Source organism: Mus musculus, chromosome 9 (genome assembly GCF_000001635.26).
Source record: "Mus musculus strain C57BL/6J chromosome 9, GRCm38.p6 C57BL/6J".
Taxonomy (NCBI): Eukaryota; Metazoa; Chordata; class Mammalia; order Rodentia; family Muridae; genus Mus; species Mus musculus.
Genome location: NC_000075.6, coordinates 79695957 through 79723144, shown reverse-complemented (window position 1 = coordinate 79723144; position 27188 = coordinate 79695957). Strand labels below are relative to the sequence as shown.

The window sequence follows — 27188 nt, the reverse complement described above, 5'->3', positions numbered from 1 at the left end:
GTTACAACTCAACTCCAGTTGAGAGCAAAGATCGAAGTTTTGTTTTTGTTTTTCGAGACGGGTTTCTCTGTGTAGCCCTAGCTCTCCTGTACTTGGCTCTGTAGACCAGGCTGGCCTCGGACTCCCAGAGATCCATCTGCCTCTGCCTCTGGAGTCCTCAGATTAAAGTCATGTGTCATGTTGCCGGGCAAGATCAAATCTTAAAACATGAGCTCCTGTGACTTTTCAGTTCTACAACCTGAAAATGTGTGTCAGCATACATGCAGTGCCTGCGGACACAGTAGAAGTTTGACTAGAAGTTAAGCACCTTCGCTTACTTTGACAGCCACCAACAAATCGATTCTACATCCCTGTGTTGGTCAGAGAGACAGTATTGACTCCGGGCAGAGAGTTGCTTTTTCCTCTTGTAAATGAATGCATTTCCTCTTGCCTTTTGCATTTTGCCCAAGGAGGTCATAACTGACTCACGCATACATTCCCAGCAGTCTTTGGCTGTAATAAACCCTGGTAGTCCACTGTGACTAGGTTTTGCATGTGGAGGCTGGGGTTTAGAAACTTTTCAGTTTCCTATGCAACCTATGCGTTTTGAGCTGAGAGCTTGCATAGTAAGATGCACGTGATGAAGATTCTTTCTTCTCTTTGCTCCCAAGCTCCCCACACCCTGGATCCTGGTCAGGGAGTTGTGGGTAAAATATTCAAAGCCTTTGGATTCACTGAAGAAATTCTGGGAAGATAAAAGGTAGGCGTGCGCTGTATCCCTTCTTTCCTTTAAGAGAGGGCCCAGTTATTCAGAAGGCTTGAATGGGGCACATGAAGTTGCCTTAGGTGCCCAGCCCAAATGTTATTTGACAGAGTTTTGAGAGAAATGCCTTATCTTCATAGGCTTTACAGCTGGCTTCTCAGAACTTGGCCTTTGATGGTGTGATGGTTTGAGTAAGAATGGCCACCATAGGCTCCTATACTTGAATGTTTGCTCACCAGGGAGTGGCACTATTTGAAAGGATTAGAAGGATTAGCAGGACTGAGTGGTGGTGATGCATGCCTTTGATCCCAACACTTGGGGGATAAAGGCTGAGGCAGGCAAATCTCTGTGAATTAGAGGCAAGTCTGGTATACAGAGTTTCAGGAAAGCCAGGGCTACATGAAGAAGCCCTGTCTCAACAAACAAACAAGCAAACCACAAGGGTTAGGAGATGTGGCCCAAGGTGTCTCTTCACAGCTGTAGTACAATAACTAAGACAGAGGTGCTGATTAAATGTGTATTGAATTGCCCACAGGGTCGGGAAATGTTCAGACACAGTTTCCACTCCTCCTGGTCTGGCTGCTTGTTGGCATCCGATAACCAGGAGGAACACTAGCACCACTATACCTTTGTCTCCAGACTCTCACACAGAATCCTCAGTGTTCAGTAATGCCTACACTTTCACCCAGGTCTCTCTTTCCTCTCTGCAAGGGTGGGCCAGTTAGAATGTGCGGTGGGAGTAAAAACTGTTTATCCTATCTCTGGGGCCTTAGTTAAGTTGATTTCATGCACTTTTAGTTTTCTAGAAGCTAGTGTTGGTGCTGTGTCCCAGCTTCATCCTAAAATGGATCTTTCCCCCCTGTTTATTTTATTTCCAAAAACTGCCCAGAGCCTCACAGCTCTGGGGCAGGCTTTTCTCTACAGAGTGCCTTAACTTGACGCCAAGTCCTTGTCTGTATTCCCTTTCAATTATCAGTCCGAAAAACCAGGTGGCTGAATGACAGATTTTTTTTTCCTCCAATCGTTCCCAGCTCTCAAAATCCATAATTTTGATTCAGATTTCTAGTCATCCACTAGGTCGCGCTGTGTGACAAGAGATCTGTAGATCTTGAACCCCCGGGAACCCAGGACTCGAAGGGAGAAGAGGTGGGAACAGAAGAGAGGGAGAGAGAGGATAGGCCGATCCTGGGGATATGGCCACAGGAGTAAGACCCACAGGAAGCAACTAGACTCAATAAATACAACCAGCTGTGCTTCAGTCAGCAAAAACCCACCGCTTTACTGCAAACTTAACAGATTCCAAGGGGAGTTAAGAAACAAACGCACCTTTGACAGGCACCAGGTAGGAGGGGGGGTTCTAACATGTTTGTCCCCTTACTGGAGTCAAGCTTACAGGGCCCAGGAGACCAAACAATTCAGACTTTAGGCTGCGAGGATTTGAATTGCCCCATGGCCCCTTGCGAATAAGCGTGCTTGGATACATTTGTGACTGTCTCCTTCACCAGCAAGTCGCCCCCCCCCCCCCCGCCTCCCACCTAGAACCACTAAATCTTGTCCAGGGATTGTTTTTTAGAAGGCGATAAGGGCTTCTGTAGCTGTTGGTTTGCCTCACCCACCTTTCTTGCAGCATATCTTCCCCCCTCCCCCAGCCTCCCCGTTAAAAAGGACTTGAGCAAAAGGAGCCCCTGCCTGGGTGCCTGCCGCTCGCAGCTCTAGGCTGGAGAGGATGTTTGTGTCCAGAAGTCTTTTCCAATCGGTCTTCAGGCTGCAGACTGAGCAAGAGGAAGACAGGGATAGACACTCTCCACTTGTCCAGCTCTCCCTTTCTAGATAGGGAGTGTCATTGTGCTTGTGTGTGTGTGTCCTTCTATGGCTGGTGTAGTCCTTCACCTTCACAGTGGGGTGCTGGAACCATAGCCCTGGTCTGTCTTGTTGCCACCTTCCTTTACGTGTCTGGGGACCATACTGGACGCTTTTCCCTACATGTGCATGTCCTGCTGAAGAGCAGGCTTGGAAGCTGAGTTCCCTTCAGGCATGAAGAGGGGGCTCGCTGCTCCTGGGTGGCTCTGAGCATCACAGGGATGTAAAAGATCAGCTGTGTCGCATACATTGGTGTTTGCATCTTCCAGATGCGTTCACACCCTGGCTGGAGGGTCTAGGCAGACACCAGAACTGTGGAGACATGAGGGAAAAGCCTGCGCATTGTGTGGGCGCTTTGTGCAAGTTGCTCAGCGGCCTTTGAGTGGGCCCTGCGTGCTCCAAGAATGTGCAGAGGTGGTGGCCATTCTCATTTTTCTCGTTTCTTTTCTTCCAGGCTCCTCTCTTGCTCTGGTTAGCTCTGGCCAGAGGCCGCCCGTGCGTGGGGCAAGGCGCAAGGGAACTGGGAAAAAGCGTGCAGAGTTTTGGTCAATTCCAACACTAATGTGCCTAGAGCAGGGAAGTCAAATCTGCAGAGGTAAGATCAAGCATGGAAGAAAGGCTTAAGTCAGGTGTGCTCGCAACTTCTGCTACCAAGGGGCGGTCTACTCCAGGGTCTAGAGCCCTGTCCTGTTTCCAGTACCCACTAGCCCAACCCTGCTGAGGCGACGTCTCTGGGCTTCAAGGGGCGGGAAATTCGCGGAGCGAGTTCTGAGCTCACAAACGCGTGTAGGAATCCGTCTTCGAGCCCTTTCCGGATAACAACGTGTGACTACTGGACACTTCATCCCATGCGTCTTGTACAATTTGGCAACTTCAAGTGCCAGACTCCCACTGCGTCCAAGGGGTGGAGTGCCGGGAACCGGGGAGCTGCAGAAAAGAGCCCGTGTGCTGGCGGAGTATCCGGCTCCTAGTTGGCCTTCTCAGTAGCTCGCGCCTGCGTGCGAGCGTCCCCGAGCGAGCTCCTCTCCGTCCTTTTCACCTCTAGGAATTTTTTAGGGAAGAGCTGCCTGAAGCCCCAACGTGGGCCAGATTTTACTCTTAAACTGACAAGAAATTTCTAAGGAGAATAAAACTTGTTCTTAAGTGTCCCGTTGGGATGCCCCCGCCGCCCCCGCCCCCAGGTACCAATAACTTTCCTCTCCCTCCCTCCAGACTGAATCGAAGCCTCCCATCTCTATCCTGAAAAACTAGGTTAGACAGACAGGCCTGGGAAAGCCATCCTAGCCCTGAGCCGGGAGCAGGCAGGCGGCTGTCGGAGTTTTCAAAGTCGCGCCTTGGAGACTGGGAAAGACAGAGGCCCGCCGCGTGCACAGACAGTTAGTTAATGGAAAGCCTGTAAATCGGTTTTAAGTGCACCCAGGACAGAGGGGGAGGAAGGTGGACGTGGGGACGGTGGCGGCCGGAGATGCAATGGTGAGGGACAAAGGGGATGCCCATCCCGCTGCTCTGAAACGAAGATCCGTTCCCCACTTCTCCATTGTTCTTATTTTAGAAAAATAAACGTATTAAAGAAACTCGTTGGGTTAGGGAAACCCGAGCCCCCTAGCCCGCCCCAAGCGGAGGAGTCCGCGGCCTCCCTTGGCAGGGAACCCGGCTGCGGCTGTCCCCCTCTCTCCCTCCCTCCTCCCCGCCCCCGGAGGGGCATTGCTACTACGGCGATCGCCACCTCACGCCGAAGGAATGCTCGAAGTATGCACACGTTCCCAAAAGTAGACCTCCTTCACCGCCGAGGAGCATACATCACCCGTGGCAGCCTTCCACCTTCTCAGGCGTTTCGTAACCGAGTAAACTGAGAGCCGGGAACAGCCCTCTATTAAGTAGCCCGCGGCGCGGAGTCTCTTCCCAGTCGGCAAAGGCGGCCGCTGCAGACGCGTCCGCCCGCAGCTGCATTCAGTCCCCCTGCCTCCGCTCACTCTGCGCACTAGGCGCTGCTGCTGGGTGCTCCCATCGCCTTTTCCACACCGGCGGCCGCCAGGTGCTCCCGGAGCGCAGCGCCCTCCCAGGCCCGGGGGGTCCCACGCGCAGGCTGCTGGACGCCCGCTCCCTCTGTCACCTCCGGCTCAGGTCAGTCTGGCTTCTGTTCCCCACCCCAACCCCCACCCCTCGCGCCCTTTCCCAAAGATAACTGGGGAAAGTGGCTTCTTGCTTGCACCTTAACCCGGGGCTGGCAGAATGCCCAGCAGGGGCTGCTTGGCTTTGGAAGCGATTGATTAGTGTGCCCGAGATAGATCTGTGGCACAGGAGTTTGGCGGTTTCTTTGGAGTTTTGGAGGGAGAAGGAAAGGTGGCTTGCTTGTGTGCCAAGTGGGACTCAGTGTATCCATCTGTAGGGCAATGTCCTCTATAGTCTCTGTCGCTTTCAGTGAAGTGCACGGGCTGCATAGGTCGCTCTTTATAATCTGGTGGCTTTGCCAGGGACTCCAGGCTTGCAGCAGGGACTCAAGGCATTGCCAGAAAACGAAGTGAAGTACTGTACGCTCCGCGAAGAATTCCATGGAGGGCCAGTGGAAAGCGCTCCAGCTTGGGGAGACTAGGCGCTAGTGGCATCTCCAGATGCTCGGGGGAGCTGCCCTGGCTCCATCCTCCACTGCTTTCAAAGTGCTGCTGGGTTAGGCCAGCTCTCGCAGCTTCTGAGACTTCCTTTTTGGGTTCCTCCTGAATGCACTGGGATTAAGTTTTACCCAGGGTCAGTCAATGGGACCTTTGAGGAGGGTTCTCCTCCAGTCTTTGAGTGCACAGATCAGAGTGCGTGGAGTCAGTGCATTTGAGAGCAGTTGACAAATGGGACCTGCATCTGGCTTCCTCAGCCACCATCCCCTGACCAATTCAGATCTTTGGCATACACCTCCTCTCAGCTCCAAGGTTAGGGTCTTCTAAAGAATACTGGGGTAGGATTGGGGGAGGGGGGCGAAGAAACAAGTCTAAGCTCGTCCTTGGCTAGGTAGCCTTTATAGAAGACGTAGGTGACGCCTGGACTCTAGATGGGCCCACGAAACATTTGTGTGCCTGTGTGTGCGTTTGAAAAAAAAAGTTAAATTGAGAGAGTTAAGAAGTTGGCTCCTTCCAGCAAGGGGTGGGGGAGGGGCAAGTTGTCCGAAAGAGACCAGTTCCCATAGTGCCCCCACTCCGGGCAGTTGATTCATTTTCATTCATGAGGGGAAGTGAGGGAAATCCTACTGCCACGTAAGGGCTACCGCTTTCAGACATCTATGTCTGAGAATGCTCAATGAAGTGTTGCTAAGCACTCCGATAAATGTTTTGGCTAAGAAGGAGAGAGAAGTTTTTCTTTAAAACGTATACGAACGGAATTCTTGGCTGGCTGAGATGGCTGAGTTATTCATCAGATACCCCAAAGAGAAGTGATTCATTCTTGATGCTGAGACAGGAAGCCGATAGGTGGCGCACTAGACTAAGACTAGACTAACTCAAGTTTTTTGTTCACCCTTTTAACACCCCCCCCCCCCCCAAATACTGCACACCGATTTTTGTGGGTAGGTTACCACTCTTTAACTTTTCGTGAGCACAACTGCGGACTGCATTCTAAATTATCATATCAGCGTTATGGCCGGGTGACGACAACAATGAAGCATTTATGCTTTTTTAATCTTTACAAATTTTGACTAATGTAGGAAAGGGTTTGTTGTTAATTAGGGGGAGAAGACATTACTAAAACCCCTTAGATCCCAGAGCTGCGCCAAAATTTTAATATTGGCTTCATAAAAAGGAGCTCTGGGCAATTTGGCTTGCCTGCTCATCAGACATGTAAAATGCAATTTACACTCGGATGAGGAAAGCTGCCCTAACCCTCGTGCCAATGATTTGGAAAGGCAGGGTTGGAGACTGTCAGTTCCTTTTTTCTCAAGGAGAGCCCAACCTTTGGCTTATTTTTGAATTCCCAAACACAAATGGGGGAGTGCTCCCCGCTATTTGTCATGAGGCCTATGGTGTAGCCTTAAAGTTATGTGTGCACTTCTGAATCTCCTCGTTCTGTTTTTTGCATTTGGCCACAGACACCTTCCCAGTCCAGCTAATTGCTGGTAACTTTTGTTCCTGGATTGGATCATAGAATATACTAGGGCAGTCCTTTCTGCTGCTAAAACAGCTACTGTGTGTTGAGAAAGTAAAAAGGATGAGTGGAACTCTTTGCCGTTAAGGAAGAAATCTATTTGCAAAGGCAGGAAAAATTAAGAACCTTCTCACCTCTGGGGCTTGTATTAGTTATAATCGTCCAGCATTAAGAAATAGCTAAACACAAGGAAGAATTATTGCGGTTTGTACAATCTAAGAATGTTTGGGAAACAGACAAGGGCATTTTGCTTTTTCTACGGCTTCGTCTCTTTTTATTATGCATTTTAGAGTTGGTTCCCTCTCATCTTTGGTAAAGGTTTTATCAGATGTGAAAACGACACGGTTATCAGAAGAACTGGGGTTCATTTGAGCCTTCCTCATCCCTCTGTAATCTATTCCAGATCTTAAAGACATACTTGCATATTTTTAGTCAGGATAAACTGGAGAAAATAGAATAAATGAGGTTTATTATTATTATTATTATTATTATTATTATTATTATTATTATTATCAAATTACCCTGGGACCACTAAAGCACAGTTACCTAAAGAGGTTAGCAGTTAGGGAAAAACAGCCAAATGAAATACCCAGCTGGAAGACACATTTGGTTGAGTCAGGGATAAAATGACCTCTAAATTATCCATCACCTTGGCAGTATGAAGTCATGTGCGGTCTGGTCAGGCCTTTACAGGGCACCAGGCAGCAGCAGCTCCCTGGGGGAAGAATATTCTCTTTAAACTAGAATTTCCTACTAGTGCCCTGATTAAACCTATTGGAAGAGCTTGACTTCCATGGTTCCACAATGGGTCCATTATGTGCTGGGCTGGGCCCTGTTGTTTTATAGGCAGATTTGGCTCGGTTCTGGTCCATGTTTAGGCTCTAGTCTAACCTTGTTCGTGGCCTGCTCAGGCTGGGTTCTGATGGATCACTGCTTCCTCCTGCAGATCCCTTCATGAGGCTGTGAGCTTGAGGCCCAAACATGCAGACCAGGCTTCCCCGAGCGCTGGCCGCCCTGGGCGTGGCCCTACTCCTGTCTTCCATTGAGGCAGAAGGTAAAATGCTTTTACTTCTCCTATGACAAGTGAAACTGCAGAGTTCAAGAAAGGAAAAGACTTTCATCTCCTGCTTCTGTTGCTTGGTCTGTTTTCTCTGCACTTCTCAGGTGCTTTCTCTTCTTCAGAGAAACACCTGCCTTCTGAGGTGTGTCCGTTTCTGAACTTTAAAGGTCCAGCTCGTTTATTCTGCTTCCACTATTCTGTACAGTGCTGTGTGGTCTCCTTGCGCTTGTCTCTGCAGTGTGCTGTCCACACTGCCACCTGCACTGCCGCCTTCCTTGACGATCAGTCCCCTGGATAGGGCAACAACTGTATCCAGCTCTGACAAGAGGATTCCCGACATCTGGACACCAGGAACCTCAGAATATGGACACCTTTACAGGATCAGCAGCGGATCACCTGGGTCAGGACTGTGACCTTGGTGACAACATGAAATAAAAGACTCCAACACTGCCAGCCCCGAGCGTCTGGTTTTCCTTTCTTTTCTTTTTGAGCAGATTAGGTTGGGTAGGCAGACTTTCAGACAAAGGAGCCAACCTTCAAACTGCCAGTAGCTAGGGGAGGTGGGTGGGCGGGGGATGAGTGACAAGCAGAAACTGACCCCTAGTGGGTGCTCACTCGATCTAGAGGACCCTGCTGTTTGCGTTTGGTTCTAAGGTTTCTAAAGCACACGTCCCAGAACAACCCAGCTGTGGGGGAGGGGTGGCTCGGCTGGGTGCCAGGGTTTCCAGCCTGTAGGCGGCTGGGATCCGGGCACCCCTTTGGCTTGCTCTTGCGTTTGCCTGGCTCAGGGAGACCTGGCCGCGTCTAACCTCAGCGTCTTGGCACTAGGTGGTCAGGGACACCACAATGTGACTCCAAAAGCCCCGGCTCCTTGTACCCTGCCATCTAGAAAACTTTTGTTAGACTTTTAACCTAATTTCCGTTTTGTTTGATGCACTTAGTGCTTTCATGTCTCAGTATTTATCGAGGAAGCCACTTCCATGTAACAATCTTAGTGGCCCTTTCAATTATCATTCGGGACGTTGCAAACTAATCGTATTTCGCAAGATAAATGGGTTAATCTTGAAAAGTCCTTTTACCCTCTTCAATTAAAAAAAATGCCTTTAATGAAGTTAGGGAGATGTCTGTCCGCTCTGGAAATTCCAGGGTAGACTGTGTTGATACTAAAGTGGTTAGGTATGTAGGGCTGTTTCTTGACCATCCTGATTTTTAAAAAAAATGTTCTACTTCAAAACTATAGGTATAGAGAGTTAATGTTAGGGAACCAACCATAGCGCACTGCTCCTGGCCTGGCTTTCGTGACGAGTCTGATCTTCCCTCCTGAAGGAGTATTCTGATGAGGTGTCCTTTCAGTAATCCTTGCTGTGACGTCAGTTAGGAAGGAATTTTATTTGAGAAACTTCTGGAAGCACTACTGAAGATATTTTTAGATAAATCACTGAAGTGGCCTGTTTGTTGCCCATTAAGAAAATAGTTCTTTGAAAATAAAAGTTTTGAGAATTCTTAAGTATAGGGTTAGGTTGGTGATTATGCTAAGTGGAAAACATCTCTTAAGTGGTATTGACCAGGCAGCAAAATACAGTTAAAAAGGACATTATACGATATGTCTTTATTATTAGCTCATATTTTATCTTCTAACTTTATATTAATTTCCATATGATGTAGTTGGTTTTTCCTCAATCTTTCTTAAGCTCATGTCTCCTCCTCCTTTAGGCCAGTATATTTTAATAAATTCATTTTTGGATTGCTTTCTAGTTTGGCAGTGTCAGACAGAAATATGAGGCACAAATGTAAGTCATACGTAGAACTCCAACATTTCTTATAGTCATATAAGTAAAACAAAAGGGAAAAGAAGAAAAATTGATTTTAATGTAAAAGGTCTTAACACAATATTTTTGTTTCAACATGCAATTGATAGACACAGCATCAGCTAGCACTTCTGCATTTCTGTGCTAAGTTTTGGAAGCTGGACGTGGACTTTTTACACTTGTAGCACATTTCATTATGGACTGGCCACACTTCAAGCGCTCGGTAGCCACGTGTGGCTGTTTGCCCCTTGTTGGGCTGCTCAGCCCTGGTGTTAACTACTAACTAAATGGCCCCAGGAGCCTAGAGAAGGCTAACAAAATTTGTGGCCAAAGTCTTTCTGGAGACGTTGGGCTATGAAATAGAATTTTTCTCCCTGAAATCTTTCTGTGAGAGTATTTCAAAATTTCAGCTTGTCCCTCTGTGTACAGTCTTCTGGTAGGGTAGCCAAAGTTACTTTTTTTTAATTTTAATTTTAATTTTTTTGGTGTGGCTCATATATGCTCTTGTAGTTCTATGGATAATTTTTATTTGCTTTTTTTATATGCTGAAAGCACAGTTTTTTTATGTTAATTGAAATTATTTTAAAATTTACATTTTACCTTCAAAAAATCATAATAAAATTTTCACCGTGCTTGCATTTGTATGGTTAAATTATGTTACCATTCTAGGTTACTGTGTCCTATAGACGTAAACACAAAGGTGATTTTTAAAAATTTTTGTCTTAAGTGGATATTAAATAGACTAGCAAAGTTAAAACTTTCTCTAGTTTAAGATTAAATCTAGGTATGGACCTAGGTTGTGTGAGTTAGTCTGGGTTTGGGTAACATATATTAATAGATTTTTAGAAAAATTAGCTTTGCATTAAATAGCTAATGGTTATTATTCCTTGAAAACTGGACACATTTTTTTTCATTAATCTAGAATTTGAGATGGATATAAAATTTGTGAAATTCAGTTTTAAATTTTGTATTATTTATAGCTTATACCATATAATAAACAATCATTATCAATTTTCAGTGATTTTAATCCATGCCTTTAATAATAATTGCCTTGCATCTAGATTAAGAAAAAAATGATATAATGTACACACATATATGTATTTCCTCTCACAATCCTTCCTCCATCCCCCCTCCCCTTCTAATGAAAGGGACTGTTTGCCTGTGGGTGTCTGCATCTGTCTGAATCAGCTGCTATGTGGAGCCCCTCAGAGGACAGCCACGCTAGACTCCTGTCTGCAAGCATCACAAAATATCATTAATAGCATCAGGGATTAGTGCTCGCAGCCCATGGGATGGGTCTCAAGTTGAGCTGGTTATTGGTTGGCCACTCCCTCAGTCTCTGCTTCATCCCCTGGATAAATTTTGGGTTGAAAGTCTTGTGGGTGGGTTGGTGTCCCTCTTGCTCCATAGGGATTCCTGCCTGGCTACAGGAGGTGACCTCTTCAGGCTCCATATCCCCAGTGCTCTGAGTCACAGCTAAGGTCACCACCACTGATTCTTGTGGGCCTCCCTTATCCCAGGTCTCTATCTCCTGGAGATGCTCCCTAACTCTGTCTGCCCCACTGTCAGTTGCAGATTTCCATTTATTCAGTGCTGTTTCTAATATACAACAAAACATTCAAACCAGAGAAGGTAGATGCCATCTATCCTGATTGTTCTATTTTTCAGATGAGGAAGTGAGAGTTCCTGGAGTTGATATTTTATTGTAGCTTTTAGATTTGCTTTGTCTTAGCATATTATACACATTGACTTATCTATCTGTCCACTCACCCACCTATTCATCTATCCATCAACCCATGCACTCAACCATCCATTCTTCCATCTACCCACCCACTCATAAGTTTTCTAGTATGGTTACTACATAGCACAGACAGGATCCAGGACCAGTGGGCTAGTGCTGATTTTCCTTTGTACCTAGGAACTGTTCAACTTGGCCAATTTAATGGAAAAAACATATTTTATAATGTGCATCAAGTAAATCATTGCTAGTCTGAAGTGTTAATTTTCAGCTGCTATTTTTGGTATTTATAAATGCAAACAACATGCACTTTGGTAGCATCAGATGCTCAATAATTAAGTTAATGCCTATGGAATATAACAGACTCATCACACTTTGTACATCCAAGGCTTCTCTATCACTGAGAAAATATCCTTTCCAGTGTTATTTCAAAGATCAGAACAAAGATCTTACTAGTTTTTCAAGTTGATATTTTAATGTGGCTTTTATATTTGTTTTGTCTGTAATATTATATTATATTCACCCATCCATCTATCCACTCATCCATCCATCCATCCATCCATCCATCCATCCATTCATCCTTTCATCCATCCATCCTTTCATCCATCCATCCTTTCATCCATCCATCCATCCATCCATTCATCCTTTCATCCATCCATCCTTTCATCCATCCATCCATCCATCCATCCATCCATCCATCCATCTAACTATCCATTTGTTTATTTCTGCCATTCTTGGTTATAGACTTTTGTTGGGTACTCTAATTGAAAAAAAGGTTATTTTTCTTTAAGCCAAGACAGACACACCAATTTTAAAATTGTTTGAACAAGTGTGTGAAGTTAATCTATCAAATTCTATCTAAATACATACTAGTGGTATAGTGGTGAGCATAGCTACCTTTCAAATCCTATCTATATTTGAGTTGCAGGTGTCAACGTGATACATATATGTTATTGGGCAGATACTTTTTTAATAATGACTTTTCAGAGAATAGAAAAATATGTATGTACACATTAACAGGTAGTATAAATGTCCTAAAATTTCTGATTGAAACATTTCTTCTGTTTACATTTAATCTAATGTGGCAGAAAACTATACAGACTGCAAGATAAAATTATTGATACCCATAAGCTATAATAACTTCGTTTGAATTTCTCTTGTAATTCAATGATTGCAAGGCCTATAGTTAGGTTATTACAAAGACAAACCTGACAAAACAAGTAAAATGTCTAAATGTCTGCACATTATACAGAAGACACCGAATACATTTCACATAGTATGATCATTCCTACCATACCCTAAATCCTATAGCTTGTGTAACAGAAATCTCATCAGAATTCTACTTTCTTTTCACAGTATTTTGATACTAAAAATATTATGTTTAAGTATAAAATTAAATTACCGGTTATAACTACTCAAGGTTTTGTTTCTTCATGATAAGAAGCCAGGTTTTATGAATCAGATTATTATTTATAATTTTAATTATGTTACCCTTGGCTTGGCTATGGTGGTTTGCACTTACAACTGTATGTAGCTAGTTAGTGTTTGTCCTATGGCTATATCAGCATTATTTTAGGGAACACCTAGACTCTGTGACGATGTGATAGTGGTTGTGAATTATTTTAACATAAAAATCTTCCCAAATCAATAAAAACATGTATTTGTACTGATTTAAATAGATGTGGGTTACACCCTCACACATACTTCATTATGTTTTTCATAATAAATCACAAAATATGTAAATAAATGACAGTCTTGAAATGCTGCATATTTGGTAAATTGAACCAGAATGCGAAGAATGAAGGTGTTCTGCTTTTCACACATCGCTAGGCCATTTTTCCTGCTTTCAAATCCCAGTCACCACATCTGGGTTTCCACGAGCCTCTTACGATCCTCTAAAATGTTCAAGAATTTTCCCCCCACAGTCATTTTTTCAGTCTATCTGGAATGCTGGTCACTTGGACATCAACAAGGTGGGCCGCTGCTGACCTTCAGCAGTTCTAACCTAATGTCCGCTCCTTCAGGTCAATTTCCAAGGTTGGTGGTACTATTTTTCCATGTACTGATTTTTTATTTTTTAAAGCTGCTCAGGCCGGTTGTGTCTGCCTTTGCATTAAATTTGTCCTGAGCCATTGCTATCAGAAGAATATTTTATAATGATATTCTTAATACCCATCATCCCATTAACATCTGTTGCATGCTCGTTACGTATACTAAGGGATGACTTCAGCTAAATATTGCAAGATGGTTCCAGACAGAAGAATGCTGAATGATTAAACCACGCATGTAGATTAATAGTTCTAATCTCACTGCCTGTGTATGGATAGTAAGAAAGTAACGTTCATTCTTCTAGTGTATCCAATAAAAATAAAGCCAGCTCCTACAGTTGGAAGTGGCAATTTATTAAAGCAGATGTTTGCCTGATGAGTTTCGTTTCCTTTCAAAATCTGCTATGGATGTTAAAGATGGCTCTAATCCCCATTAAATTCTGACTTGTGTCTCAGAGCTATTACTGCACTTCAATTGACTTTCACAAAATTCGAAGAGGAGATCTCTTAAAACTGAGATACACCTTCTCACTCCCAATGAGTCTGTAGACTAAGACGTTTAAAGAAGCAAATGGCTGAAAGTCATCTGTGTTGAACTTGCTTCAAGTGTAATGATTTTCAAAGCATCGACCATGCACTGACAGTGAGTCAGTCCAATGCTGCATGAGGAGGCATGAACATTGTGCGGAGAATATCATTATAAAATATTTCAGGAATGTCTTTGTGTAATGACTACTGTACATGGAGGCTTTTGTTCATTGTGGGAAACTAAAAACGAGTCAAACATTTCATTGACACATGCATGATGCTGTACAGTTTTGTATGTAGACTGTTCCTCTCTGTACTTCACAGTTATTTCTGTCATTGAGTTCTCCAAGATTTTATGCAAGTCATGTCTTCCATTGCTGATCCTTCATTTCTATTTCCTTTCAAGTTCTGTAAATAATTGCCCTTCACTATACATTGATGTTGTCTTTTCATAATTAACCATTGTTTTTTAAAGGGCCACACTGGCATTTTTACTTAAAAATGCTACTTCTAGTATGGACTGTGCCCCCTATAAAGGCAATGACCATGTTGGTTTACACCTTGGGAACACAGCAAACTGGTGTAAATGGGCAGAATATAAGTTTTATAAACATTTCTAGTACTGTTTATATACTCATAAACCATTAACATCTCATTTTAAAACTTTTCTTATTTTGATATGAATATACATTTAAATGTATGTTTCCTAGTGAGACATTTTACTTTTTAAATGATTTATCTTTTCCATTCAAATACATTTTAAAAGCTTCTGCCACAGACTGAGATGTACCCAGCAACAATGCAGAGGTTGAACCCAAACCATCAGTGATTTTCTTTCTACATTATAAAAGAGTATGGTGTCAGTGTTCTAAATTAACGTCTATGGTTGTAAGCAGGTTGTGATTTGGCATGCTTGTTCAAAGTGCACTCAGCATGTATTGAATTTCTTTAATTGTTATGTGAATTGTTTGCATATGTGGTTATTATATGTGATTTCATTGTTCTCGTATCCAAACATGTTTCGATTCTGCTTGATTTTGCTGGTCATTCTTGAATGGCTTAGCAACTCAAGTATCAAGTGTTCCGTGGCTGTCTTCTGTAATTTGTACACTTCCTGATGTTTTGTCATATCCTGTCAGCTTTTAATTTTTTTCTGATCCAACAAGATATCTTTTATATTTGTTGGAAACAAATTTATGCAAAGACAACTTTAGTAAGCTTTGCTCAACACAATTCTTCATTAATCACATTAACCATTTTCTGACACTGGAAAACACAACTGATCCCAACTCTCTTTTTGCAGTTGACCCACCTTCCGACTTGAATTTTAAAATTATAGATGAAAATACTGTTCATATGTCATGGGAGAGACCAGTTGATCCAATTGTGGGTTACAGAATAACAGTGGACCCTACAACAGGTGAGTTTCAAGATGCTGAGGTTTTTGGACAGAGACATCAAGAGTATATAGTTTGCCAAACCTCACATTTAACTGCAGGGAGGGCAAGAATGAGCAAGCCAGAGGGATTTGGTTGATGTCACCAGGTTTTTGGCGGACTCAGAGCTACAGATTCGGATCCTAATATTTTCAGTAAACAAGACAAAGCAAAACAAAACTTATTTTGGATGCCCTATTGTGTTATCAACAGTGTTAATTAACCATGTTGCCCAAGTGTGGAGGACCAATGTCAAAAATGGTGGGAAGGTAATCATTTGCATAAATGATAAGAAGTCTTCATTGGTTGGCAGTGAACATGGATATTGCCAATATTGCTAATCACTAGATCTTGCTTATATCTCTTGGCCTTTTAGAATACCAGCAGTTTAAAATACTTTCTCATCAGGGAAAAAAAAAAAAAGCGCCGGGTGTGGTGGTGCACGCCTTTAATCCCAGCACTCAGGAGGTAGAAGCAGGCGGATTTCTGAGTTCGAGGCTAGCCTGGTCTACAGAGTGAGTTCCAGGACAGCCAGGGCTACACAGAGAAACCCTGTCTCGAAAAAAAAAAAAAAAAAACCAACCAAACAAAAAAACAACAAAAACAAACAAACAAAAAGACATTATGGCCAAAGAACTGAAGAAAGAGTGAAAACGTTACCCTTTCCTGTTTCTCTCTAAGTAAATTTGGTCAATGGCTTCATTTATTCTAAAGAATACTCTAAAACAACCCAAATAGGGGTCATACAGTTTCTAGATACTGGGAATATTGACTCTCAATGTTCAAAATGAGTACCACAAGGATACAATATCCTCATGTCCCACAGTGCTCCGGTTATTGTATGTGGCCCACATAGAAACCAGGGGCATTTCTTAGAGTCGTGCTATATATGCTACCTTTCTTAATTATGCTTTGTGAAATATTTAATATAATTGATATGTAATATATCATATCTATGATGATATATAATGCTATATAAATGTAAATAATATAATATAATTGAAGTATTCAGTCAATTCAGAGGACTATTGGCATTAATTAGCATATGGCCCACATTTGAATGTGTTTTTTTCTATCTTTCTGTTCTCTTCTAATTTATAACTTAAAGTTAAATTATTTTGACTCATATCTTATTTATGAAATTGATATGTTTTTGGTCTGATATTCTGACATACCTTTAATTTAGAAGGATTTCAAGCCTTTTAAGTTTTGAGTGTGATTGTCAGATAAAGGCAATACTATTGCATATATTAGTTTTCTAAAAATGCAAGGCCTTATTTTTGGAAGACTGTTAAGAATAACTCTTGAATGTCTTGACAAACGCATACGGTAAAAGTTTCAGTTTTGGAGTACATTTAGACTTCTTTGTAATATCTTATTTTCAGGAAAGTTTATGTTGTATTCTTATTTTTCTTTTTGTGTTTTCAGATGGGCCTACTAAAGAATTTACCCTTGCAGCTAGTACCACTGAAACTCTATTATCAGATCTTATTCCTGAAACACAGTATGTGGTGACTATAACTTCCTATAATGAAGTAGAAGAAAGTGTGCCAGTAATAGGTCAACTAACAAGTAAGAACACATACAATTTTAAGTACTTTAATTATTTTTCTTAATTATTTTTTACTTTATTTAATTTTTAATTATTTTTGTTTTTAAATTTGAAATAACTTTTGTATATTTTAAATTAAAATATGATTATGTCACTTCCTTCTCTTTATCGCTCCAGAGACCCTCCCCACCCCTCAGAAAACCCTCCCTCAATCTCCTTCCATGTCCTCCTCAATTTCAAATTGACAGCCTATTTTTCTTTGATTATTACTGTTACATAGATAGATACACATACATGTATTTTGCAGACAATTTTCCAGCTTCAGGTTTAATCTCCTATTATATAGGTAACATATAAGTGCCACTTTCTACGACTCTAGTTATTAGTGGTTATAAACAGTTCATTTGTGCCTTTAACCTTAGTCTCAAGAAGTAGCACAATAATGTAAGAACTCTTTTGAAGTATCTCTAACAGTTCATCAAAATAATTCATTTGTAAGGAAATCATTGTTTGGTACTTTGACCAGCTGGACAAGACCAAACATTTGAAATAAAATATTAAAAAACAATGTATGTGTTATGTTTTTACTATATATTTTTTTGGTTAATGGTGGGCTTTTGACTCAGTTCAAACAGGTGGTCCTACAAAGCCAGGGGAGAAGAAACCTGGAAAAACAGAAATACAAAGTGAGTTTCTTTCTGTATTTTTGCTTGGATTTGTAGAAGTCACAACTGCACTGTAGTAGATGTTCTAATTATAGACAAAGCTTAATCATATTCCCTATGTTAACAGATATAAGCTTTCTCTAGAAGGAGTAGATAACAGAGAAATGTATAACTAAATACTTATAAACCTTGAGGTCTTCCCCCTCCTATAAATTGATAGCAATAGATGGTACTTACAGATATATGGGAGCAGACTCAGAGAATCTTAGTAGTTGAAGCAACTCAAGTGCTGTGAAATACACTTTAGGTGTACTTGCATATTGAACTCATCCCTGGGATATTTCTGTTACCTTGGCTCATGACGTCAGCTTTCTCAATCTTCCCAGAGTTTCTGCAGCCCATCCATCTCTAAGGACTTGGTGAATTCATAACCAGATGAAAAATACTTTTATTTATTCCGGCTGTGAGGCTCTTCCCCTCCATTGTCTGACACTGCTTTGCGTGGCTTGCTAGAGTGAACTCCCAAGGAGTTTCTTGGACGTCTGATTTTGCCACTTTGTAAGCTGGATTTATGACCCAGACTGACCATAAAAACATTATAAACACAAAGGCCTCTTTCTCTGGAGCAGTTCCCTCTAGATCACTGTTTATCATTTCCTCAGATGTCCAATAATCTAAAATGAAGTTTCTCTTATGCAGTTATATTAATATTTTCTCCAAACTATCAATATTTATTCTAAATCAAAATATTCTGCCAGATATGGGTTTTTAATAGACTAAAATTGCCCTATTAAACAGCATATAATTGTCTTGCACAATTTTCCAAGACCTTTTCCTGCTCCTCTTTGCCAAATACTTTTTTTTATTATCTACCAACTAACTTCAAGGACAAAAACATCTTCAGAAATCCACTAAATGTTGCCTTGCAAATATGGATTTTCATGAAAACCAACTTGCCTCCTTGACCACGGAAGAAGGAAATATAATGTGAGGTCATAAGAGTCCATTGCATTCTAATCCCTTAAGGATGCCATATGGACATTTGGGCTTTTGACTTACTAGTATTTCCTCCTTTTGTTTAATAGTGGAGATTTTAGTTGTCAAATTTGAGTGCATAGATAACAAAGACATAGATAGTTTGGCTACTTTGCATGACGTTATGCATAGACTACCCTGACTATAAACTTAGACGTTTACATTGGAAAATATGACAGACTATTAAAACATTTGCTCTGCTCTTCAACCCAGACCAAATCTGCCTGAAGAGCACAGATTGAATTTATCTGTTGATAAATAACAAAACGGGAGGAGACACTGTTGACATTTCTTTTGTGTGTCTCCCAGATGTTTTATGTAATCTTCATTTGGGGAAAATGAAAGATATGGTTCAGAAAAACAGGTTGTCACTGCATGTGCTCCGACTGCAGTATCCTGGGTAGCGTATCACATCTCTAGTCAGTTCTTTGCTATCGTGCATAGCAATGTAAAGGCATCCTGTCCCATACATGGATCTTCATATGTGCACTAAAATTACTTCAGTGTAATTTTAAGGTTGTATATCCTTTTAAGTGTGTAGATAGAAAACAGTGGGTCACATATATTCTAGTGAAGATTTTTGCAATGTTAGGCTGTGCTTTTTAAAAGACGGACTGATTTCATCAGTTAAAAATTTGTCAAATTCATTTCAGAGTGCTCTGTCAGTGCCTGGACCGACCTAGTGTTTCTTGTGGACGGCTCCTGGAGTGTGGGAAGAAATAATTTCAAGTACATTTTAGACTTCATTGTTGCTCTGGTGTCTGCATTTGACATTGGGGAGGAGAAGACGAGGGTTGGAGTTGTTCAGTACAGCTCAGATACCAGGACTGAATTTAACTTAAATCAGTATTACCGAAGAGAAGACCTCCTTGCTGCAGTTAAAAAAATACCATACAAAGGCGGCAACACAATGACAGGTATGTTTTAGAGATTATATTATTGTTTAAAATAAATGAAATGTTTATTTTGAAAAGAAATTTAAGAAACTGGTTATATAGTTAGCACCTTTGGAATTAGTATCTTAGCCTTTAACTTTGGCAAAATGGGTGCCTACAGTAAGTGAAAATATTGCTTTTTTCCTTCAGGGGATGCCATTGATTACTTAGTTAAAAACACTTTTACTGAATCTGCTGGCTCACGAGCTGGCTTTCCTAAAGTGGCAATTATTATCACGGACGGCAAGTCTCAGGACGAAGTGGAAATTCCAGCGCGGGAGCTTCGGAATATTGGAGTTGAGGTTTTCTCTCTGGGTAGGTTAAGTCTGACTGGCCATTTTCTTTCCAGCTCTCCTCTAGTACCCTTGATGCTTGAGAAGATAAAGGCTGATTCCTCAGGGAAGGATGCTGTCAAAAGTGCTTACTGCATTTTATAGGAAAGCATGTTGCCAAGTTGTCTTTGAGTAAAAATTCTACTTATCTATTTCCTCATAAAACTTTCTGAGCATATGGATGAAGTGAGCTGATAGTCACATGGTTTGCCAGGTCTCTACTTTTCAACGAACACTCTGCCAGTGGTTCTAATAAAGATCCTCCTTGTGTTATCATTAAGTGGATTTTATGCATTTTCTGCATTACACCATACTTGAAATATTCACAGGTCTCTAGCTCATTCAGCACTTTGTAGTAAAAAAAAATTATCTTCACAGATGGCAGAGACAAGCAATGGCATAGTTAGAATGGAGGCTCTCTCCATTAATTGTTTGTTTTCCTCATGGCTGGACACTGTGAAATTATAAAACCCTTTGTCACTGAACATTTGTTTTTCATCTACTCTCATCTATATCTATTATCTATCTACCTACTTACCTACCTACCTATCATCTATCTACCTATATACCTCCTCTCTCTCTCTCTCTCTCTCTCTCTCTTTCTCTCTCTCTCTCTCTCTCTTTCCATCCCTCCATCTATCTATCTGTCATCTATTTGAGACTGGGTCTCAATATGTAGGTCTGTCCTTGAACTCACAGAAATCTTCAATCCTCTGCCTCCTAATGCTAGGATTAAAGGCACGTGCCAAAGCAACTCTGGATTTTAAATTAAAAAGGGTCAAAATATCTTCAGTTTTACAAGACTAAGAAATACTGCAAAAAGATTCTTACAGTTGGTACATTTCCCATTTTATCATATTCCCCACCCTTTTGTTTTTAAGGCATTAAAGCTGCAGATGCAAAAGAACTCAAACAAATTGCATCCACACCTTCCCTGAACCATGTGTTCAATGTGGCCAATTTTGATGCAATTGTGGACATCCAGAATGAGATAATCTCGCAGGTGTGTTCAGGAGTTGATGAGCAGCTTGGTGAGCTGGTCAGTGGAGAAGAAGGTGAGTGCTTGTTTCTTGAGGGGGGCATATGTGCCAGCTCTTTCTGACAGTGGTTCCTGCTTTGCAGGTATTCTAGAATAGACAAATCTTAACCACTTCCTCCAGTGATTGACTGGTGTCTGAACTCAACTTGTTAATACCTTGGAATTATTTTCTCTCTCCATTGGAAGATTTGACAAAATATTTATTTTTCTGTGAAGTTTCTGAACTTTTTTTGGGGTGAGGGGAAATTTTTGATTAGATATAGTTTATTTAATATTTTAATTTTAGTTAAAACATTTTAAAATATGTCAGGTTTCTCCTCTTTCCTTCCTCTAAGCTACTCTATGTGCCTCTTTGCTTCCCTTCAAGTTAATGAATGTTTTTTGTTCGTTATTGTTTCGTATATATTTGCGTGCCTGTGTGAAAAATGCATAAATATATAAATACAACCTGCTGAATCTCTGTAGTGTTATGTGTATGTATATAATTTCAAGGACGCACTTGGCATTGGAGAAGCATTAGGGGCTCCTCTCTGGGAAAATCCTTTTCTTCTACTCTCAGCATTCCTTAGTTGCCTACAGTCTTTGTCTAAGGGTGGGACCTCATGAGAGTCCTCTCCTCCATGGATTAGACTTTTATAAAAGTCTTTTGGCATATATTGTCTATGCATCATCAGGCTTTTCTGGGAGTCGATTTAATTATTTTATACTCAGACTTAAGTGCTGGCAGATTGCAGACAATTATTTTTAGCATTCTAGAACATAAGTGAGTAACAGCATTGCTTCTACCAGACCCTAAGGACAAGGACTTTCCACTATCAGGTGTCCCCTAATGTGTTCAAGTCTTAGGCATCTTTCAGAGTTCAGGTCAGTTTGATACTCCCACATCTGGAACGCTTTCCTGTTTCTCTCAGTTATTACTTCTAAGTACATAGAGGAGAGAAGAGGTATTTCCAAAGGATATTTTGCAAGTATCCATCTGAACACCGAAAATCCTGGTACTTCCCCATGATGGTCTCCACCCACTCTGGGAATTGACAGATGGTTGAGTGTAGCTTGCCCATGGTGCCATCTTCAATCCTATTTTCATAAGTTCCTTGGCTTTACTTCTCACACAGCTTCTTATCCTTTCTGAATCCTTTCTGTTTCTCTACTGTCTAACAGATAACTTTCCCTCACCCTGAGTCTGTATCATCATAAAATCTGTATGTCCACTTTCACTTTACTTGGATTATCTCTCTTTATATTAAACAGGTTAATTATTAGTGGAATGCAGTTTTGTGAGTGCCCAGATCAGGCGAGGCTTTTGTTGTGCCCCTATTTGAACCTTCCAGCATGGGTAGTGATGACCACATCACAGCATCTATACTGGAACATGAAAATAAAGACAAGGAGTGAAATGACAAATTCGACATGAAAAGTTTGGACAGAGAAGGATTAAACATTAAATATACTTTCATCATAATTGATGAAAAAATTTCTTCTCCCCACCAAACTTTTCAGCACAGTAACTAAAACCTTACACTAGGACTCATACAGATGGAAGTAAGGAGAAAGGGTATCAGCCAACACTTTTTGATACAGACATTGTCAATTCGAATAAGAAGAATTGAAGGTCCAAATGTAAAACATACTAGAGTTGTACCCCATTATTAATCACTACATGCTTCTTCTTTTTCTAATTTTTTTCTTCTTAGTCATCGAGCCTCCTTCAAATCTGGTAGTCACTGAACTCTCATCAAAATACATTAGGCTGAGCTGGGATCCGTCTCCCAGCGCTGTGACCGGCTATAAGATCCTCCTCACACCAATGGCAGCGGGAAGCCGGCATCACGCTTTGAGTGTGGGGCCCCAGACGACCACGCTCAATGTTCGTGACCTTACAGCGGACACGGAGTACCAGATCAGCGTTTTTGCCATGAAGGGCCTGACGTCCAGTGAACCCACTTCGGTCATGGAGAAGACGCAGCCAATGAAAGTTCAAGTGGGTAAGGTAGCCATTTCATTGCTATGGTTAGAGTACCACACCATGGTCTGCTAGTTCAGACTTCGTTTTAAACATAGTATTTTCAGTAGTTTTCCCCTCCAATGGAGTTTTCCTGAAACTGGTCTAAACTGGCAAGCAAGCCCCAGGATCTGCCTGTCTCCATGCCCTCAGCACAGTGTTACTGATGCCCTTGGTTCTCATGTGGGTGCTGACTATCCAAACTGAGGTCCTCACACTTCCTCAGGAAGCACTTTCTCCAACTGGTCTACCTCCCTAGCCTTGTAGCAGTTTTTGAAAAGAAGTAGACTTACAAAGAAAGCGAGATATTTAGAAATATCTATATCTTAATTTTATTATATTTTAATTTTATTTGTTTATGTTTAATAGATTTTCTTTCTCTTCACAGAATGTTCACGTGGTGTGGATATAAAAGCTGACATCGTGTTTTTGGTTGATGGTTCCTATAGCATCGGGATTGCAAATTTTGTTAAAGTTCGAGCCTTTTTAGAAGTTCTTGCAAAAAGTTTTGAGATTTCTCCGAACAGGGTGCAGATAAGCCTTGTACAGTACAGCAGGGACCCTCACACCGAGTTCACATTGAAGGAGTTCAACAGAGTTGAAGATATAATCAAAGCAATAAACACCTTCCCGTACAGGGGAGGATCCACAAACACAGGCAAAGCCATGACTTATGTCAGAGAGAAAATATTTGTGCCAAACAAAGGTTCCAGAAGCAACGTACCGAAGGTGATGATTCTCATCACAGATGGGAAGTCATCAGATGCTTTCAGGGATCCTGCTATAAAACTCAGGAACTCCGACGTGGAGATCTTCGCAGTCGGTGTAAAGGACGCTGTGCGCTCAGAACTGGAAGCCATTGCCTCTCCTCCTGCTGAGACCCACGTGTTCACAGTGGAGGATTTTGATGCCTTTCAGAGGATATCATTTGAACTCACACAGTCCATCTGTCTTAGAATTGAGCAAGAGTTGGCAGCTATAAAGAAGAAAGGTTGGTAGAGCCTCCGAGTTCTAAAACCATGGGTAGGGTTCTTCTTTGATTCCTTGGGTACAAGAAAACATCCAACTTCTATGGAAAACCATGGGACTTAGTGTACTTGGGTCTGACACTTTTTAGCTCCGTAGTAGAGCACTTGCCTAGCAAGTGTAAGGCCCTGGATTCAGTCCTCAGTTCTGAAACAAAAAAACAAAACAAAACAAAACACAACACAACACAACACAACACAACAAAACCCAACCTTCTCCTGGGTATGCACACCATTCCATTATTGGTGAAAAAAAATGCTTACCCAAAATGAGATTTCCTTCCTTAGATCTTCAAGGAAGTCTAGGACCCAGCTTCATCATACCTATTTGTCATAGCCAATTAAACAACCACTTACCGAGTTTCTACTGTCTAAATACAAATCTGGGTCCTTTGAACCCAAAGCAACTAAAAGTGTTGGAACTTTGAATTCTTTTTGTGTATTCTTTTTTTTTTTTTTTTTTTTTTTTTTTTTTTTTTTTTTGCTGTTTTGGGCATGATATATTACATCCAGAATTCTCTATCCTTTCTTGATTTGTCTAAATTGTGCTTTCCAATGCTTGCTTAAAAATATCACCCACTTTATAAACCCATCTTAAGTTCTCTAGTGTATTTGCATCATTTACACATTTAGCTTTTTTTTGTTAGTAATTTTATATTTTCATATCTGTCCCATTTGTAAACCTCCAAAGGACAATGTGAATTAAGCATCACCTCTTCCCATGATCAGTTTAATGCATGCTTAGTTTAATAAGTATATTCTAAAAATTATTCTTTTGTATATATGTATATGATGGACACACACATGCTGTGGTGTGTGTGTGGAGAGAGAGAGAGAGAGAGAGAGAGAGAGAGAGAGAGAGAGAGAGAGAGAGAGCAGAGACTGAGACCTCTAGTGTCTTCGATTTCCACCTTGTTTGAGGCTGTCTTTTGTTGCACTCTCCTGTGATCTCAAGCTGAGCACTCTTGCCTCCAAGGCCTTTTTCTTGCTGTAGAAGCTCTGGGATTACAGAAGAACTCCACTGTATGCCATGTTATATGGATTTGGGGAGGTCAAGTCAGTTCCTCATACTTGCATGACAAATGCTTTCCCAACTGAGGCCCCTTCCTGGTTACTATAATTATTCATTTGCCAGAAAGTTCCTTTGCTTTACCCTGGGACATCTGTCTACCTGTCACTAAGGGGTAACATTCAAGTACCAGGATGAATGGGAAAATTGTTATGGTTCATTTAAAATCTGCCACTATCTAAATATACACTTGTGGGGAAATATTTATTTTATTAATGCTTCGTCTTGAGAAGCTCATTTTAATGTATTACTTTCTCCATATAATATAATCACCGTTTTTTATAGTTAAGGAAAATGATCAGGACTTCGTTTTAAGAGGGAAGCCTTCTCTCAGTGGTCATGTGTATGGGTCTCAATGACTCTGCTCCTGAATGAAACTCAACCATTTCAGAAGCAAAGGGTTGAGAGGTCTATTTTTATGGGTCTTTCATAGATTTAAAATTTTAAATTCTTTCTTTTTTCTTTTAAACAGCTTACGTTCCACCAAAGGATCTGAGGTTTACTCAGGTAACTGCTAATAGTTTCAAAGCTGAATGGTCTCCTCCTGGAGACAATGTCTTTTCGTATCACGTCACATACAAGGATGCTAATGGTGATGATGAGGTCACAGTGGTGGAGCCAGCCTCCAGCACTAGTGTTGTTCTCAACAACCTGAGGCCAGAAACCCTGTACTTGGTGAATGTGACAGCCGAGTATGAGGACGGCTTCAGTGTTCCTATAACTGGGGAGGAGACCACTGCAGAAGGTATGGGAGGAGTTCTCCTATGTTATTTCAAAACTTTGCAATTAATTAGAGAGCAATGTTATAGCATGAATAAACCACCTGCTTTTAGTTCATCTTTTAGGTGCACAGTTCAATTGGATATATATCTCATACATCTGTCATTACCAACATCCATGTGTAGAATATGCATAACCAGAACCCTGTAGCCAATGTGGGTCTCCATTTCCCAGGTCCCCTACTCCTTCTGTCTCTTTGAATTTGATTATTTTTAGCCTGTATACAATGGGATCATGTGTTATTTTTCCTTGGTATGACTTCTTTCACTTTGTCTGGTTACTTATTCATGTCACAATGTTGGTTTATTACTTATTTATTGGCTCAGGATCTCACTATGTAGCTCTGGCTGACCTTAATTTGCTAGGTAAACCAGACTAGCCTTGAACATACAGGGATCTGCCTACCTTTGACCCCTGAGTGCTGTGATGGAAGGCTTGTATCACTACACTTGGGCAGAATTTCATTTTTAAAGGATGACCCGTCTCTCATTGTATGAATACATCTATTCAGGTTGTGCCTGCGTTTAGCTATTGTGAGTAACGCTGCTGGGACAGGAGCGAAATAACTCTACTAGTGTTTCAGATGCGTCCTCTTTGCTGACCAGTGCTGAATACCTTTTGGTTTAATTAATTTCATTTGGCCTTTAATATGACTAAGAAAAAAATGAAGGCCAGTCAAGTATCACTGCTTAATACGGAAGCAGCAATAAATTACAAGAGATGTAGATTCGCTTCCTAATTTTGACTGGGTGCAAGGAAAAGAACCCCAAAGGGGAATCGTGAGAATTTATGATGTATAAAGAAGCACTTGAAGACAGAGCCAGCACACGTTGCATGCCTTATTAGTAAAATTAGGGAATCTTCATCTCTAAAACATTTTTCAAAGAAGATTGATATTTTCCTTTTGTACATGATATAGGTATATTTCTGGCAACAGGCCAACTAAAGTACCTAATCTATTTGTTTTTATGGTTCTATAACTTAGATCTTCATAATTAAGATATGTCTGCCTTTTTATTGATTGCTTATAATGCCCACTGCGGCTCAAGAAGAAACACAAGTCTGAAAGCCTTTAAAACTTAAATGTAAAGCAATCTGCTTAGCTTCTTGAAACAGAAGAGAGAAAGTTTTTTTTTGTTTGTTTTTTTGTTTTTTTGTTTTTTTGTTTTTTGTTTTTGTAGCAAGAAGTAGAAAGTACAGGAGACAACTATACTATTAGTCACTTTAGGGCACTAACCTTGAGATTAAACATTTTCTTATCTAAACTCTTAAAGTTGCATTTTCTGTACTTACTTTTATTCTCATTCTTTTAATTGGCTGAAAAACTACATTGCTTACAAATAAATTGACATTGTTTGCTTCTGGCTATGGGGAACTGGTTTTCCCTTTAATATTGCTATTACAGTTTT

The 27188-nt window shown here is 41.2% G+C and overlaps 1 protein-coding gene across 3 annotated transcripts in view; it reads left to right on the top strand.

Moving 5' to 3' along the window:
• The first annotated feature begins 2003 nt into the window (after positions 1 to 2003).
• The window catches only part of Col12a1 (collagen, type XII, alpha 1), a 122155-nt gene continuing 96970 nt past the window's right edge, over positions 2004 to 27188 (top strand). Inside the window, exons 1-11 of one of the 3 annotated variants that reach the window (XM_006510797.4) lie at positions 2004 to 4726; positions 7674 to 7781; positions 15213 to 15329; positions 16774 to 16917; positions 17524 to 17583; positions 19251 to 19514; positions 19683 to 19847; positions 20746 to 20919; positions 22598 to 22888; positions 23294 to 23896; positions 25472 to 25744. In XM_006510797.4, the coding sequence (XP_006510860.1) occupies positions 7709 to 7781; positions 15213 to 15329; positions 16774 to 16917; positions 17524 to 17583; positions 19251 to 19514; positions 19683 to 19847; positions 20746 to 20919; positions 22598 to 22888; positions 23294 to 23896; positions 25472 to 25744 (2164 nt within the window). In that variant the 5' untranslated portion in view covers positions 2004 to 4726; positions 7674 to 7708. The remainder of the gene's footprint in view (positions 4727 to 7673; positions 7782 to 15212; positions 15330 to 16773; positions 16918 to 17523; positions 17584 to 19250; positions 19515 to 19682; positions 19848 to 20745; positions 20920 to 22597; positions 22889 to 23293; positions 23897 to 25471; positions 25745 to 27188) is intronic. The other 2 variants (NM_001290308.1, XM_006510800.4) reach the window with 2 other exon arrangements.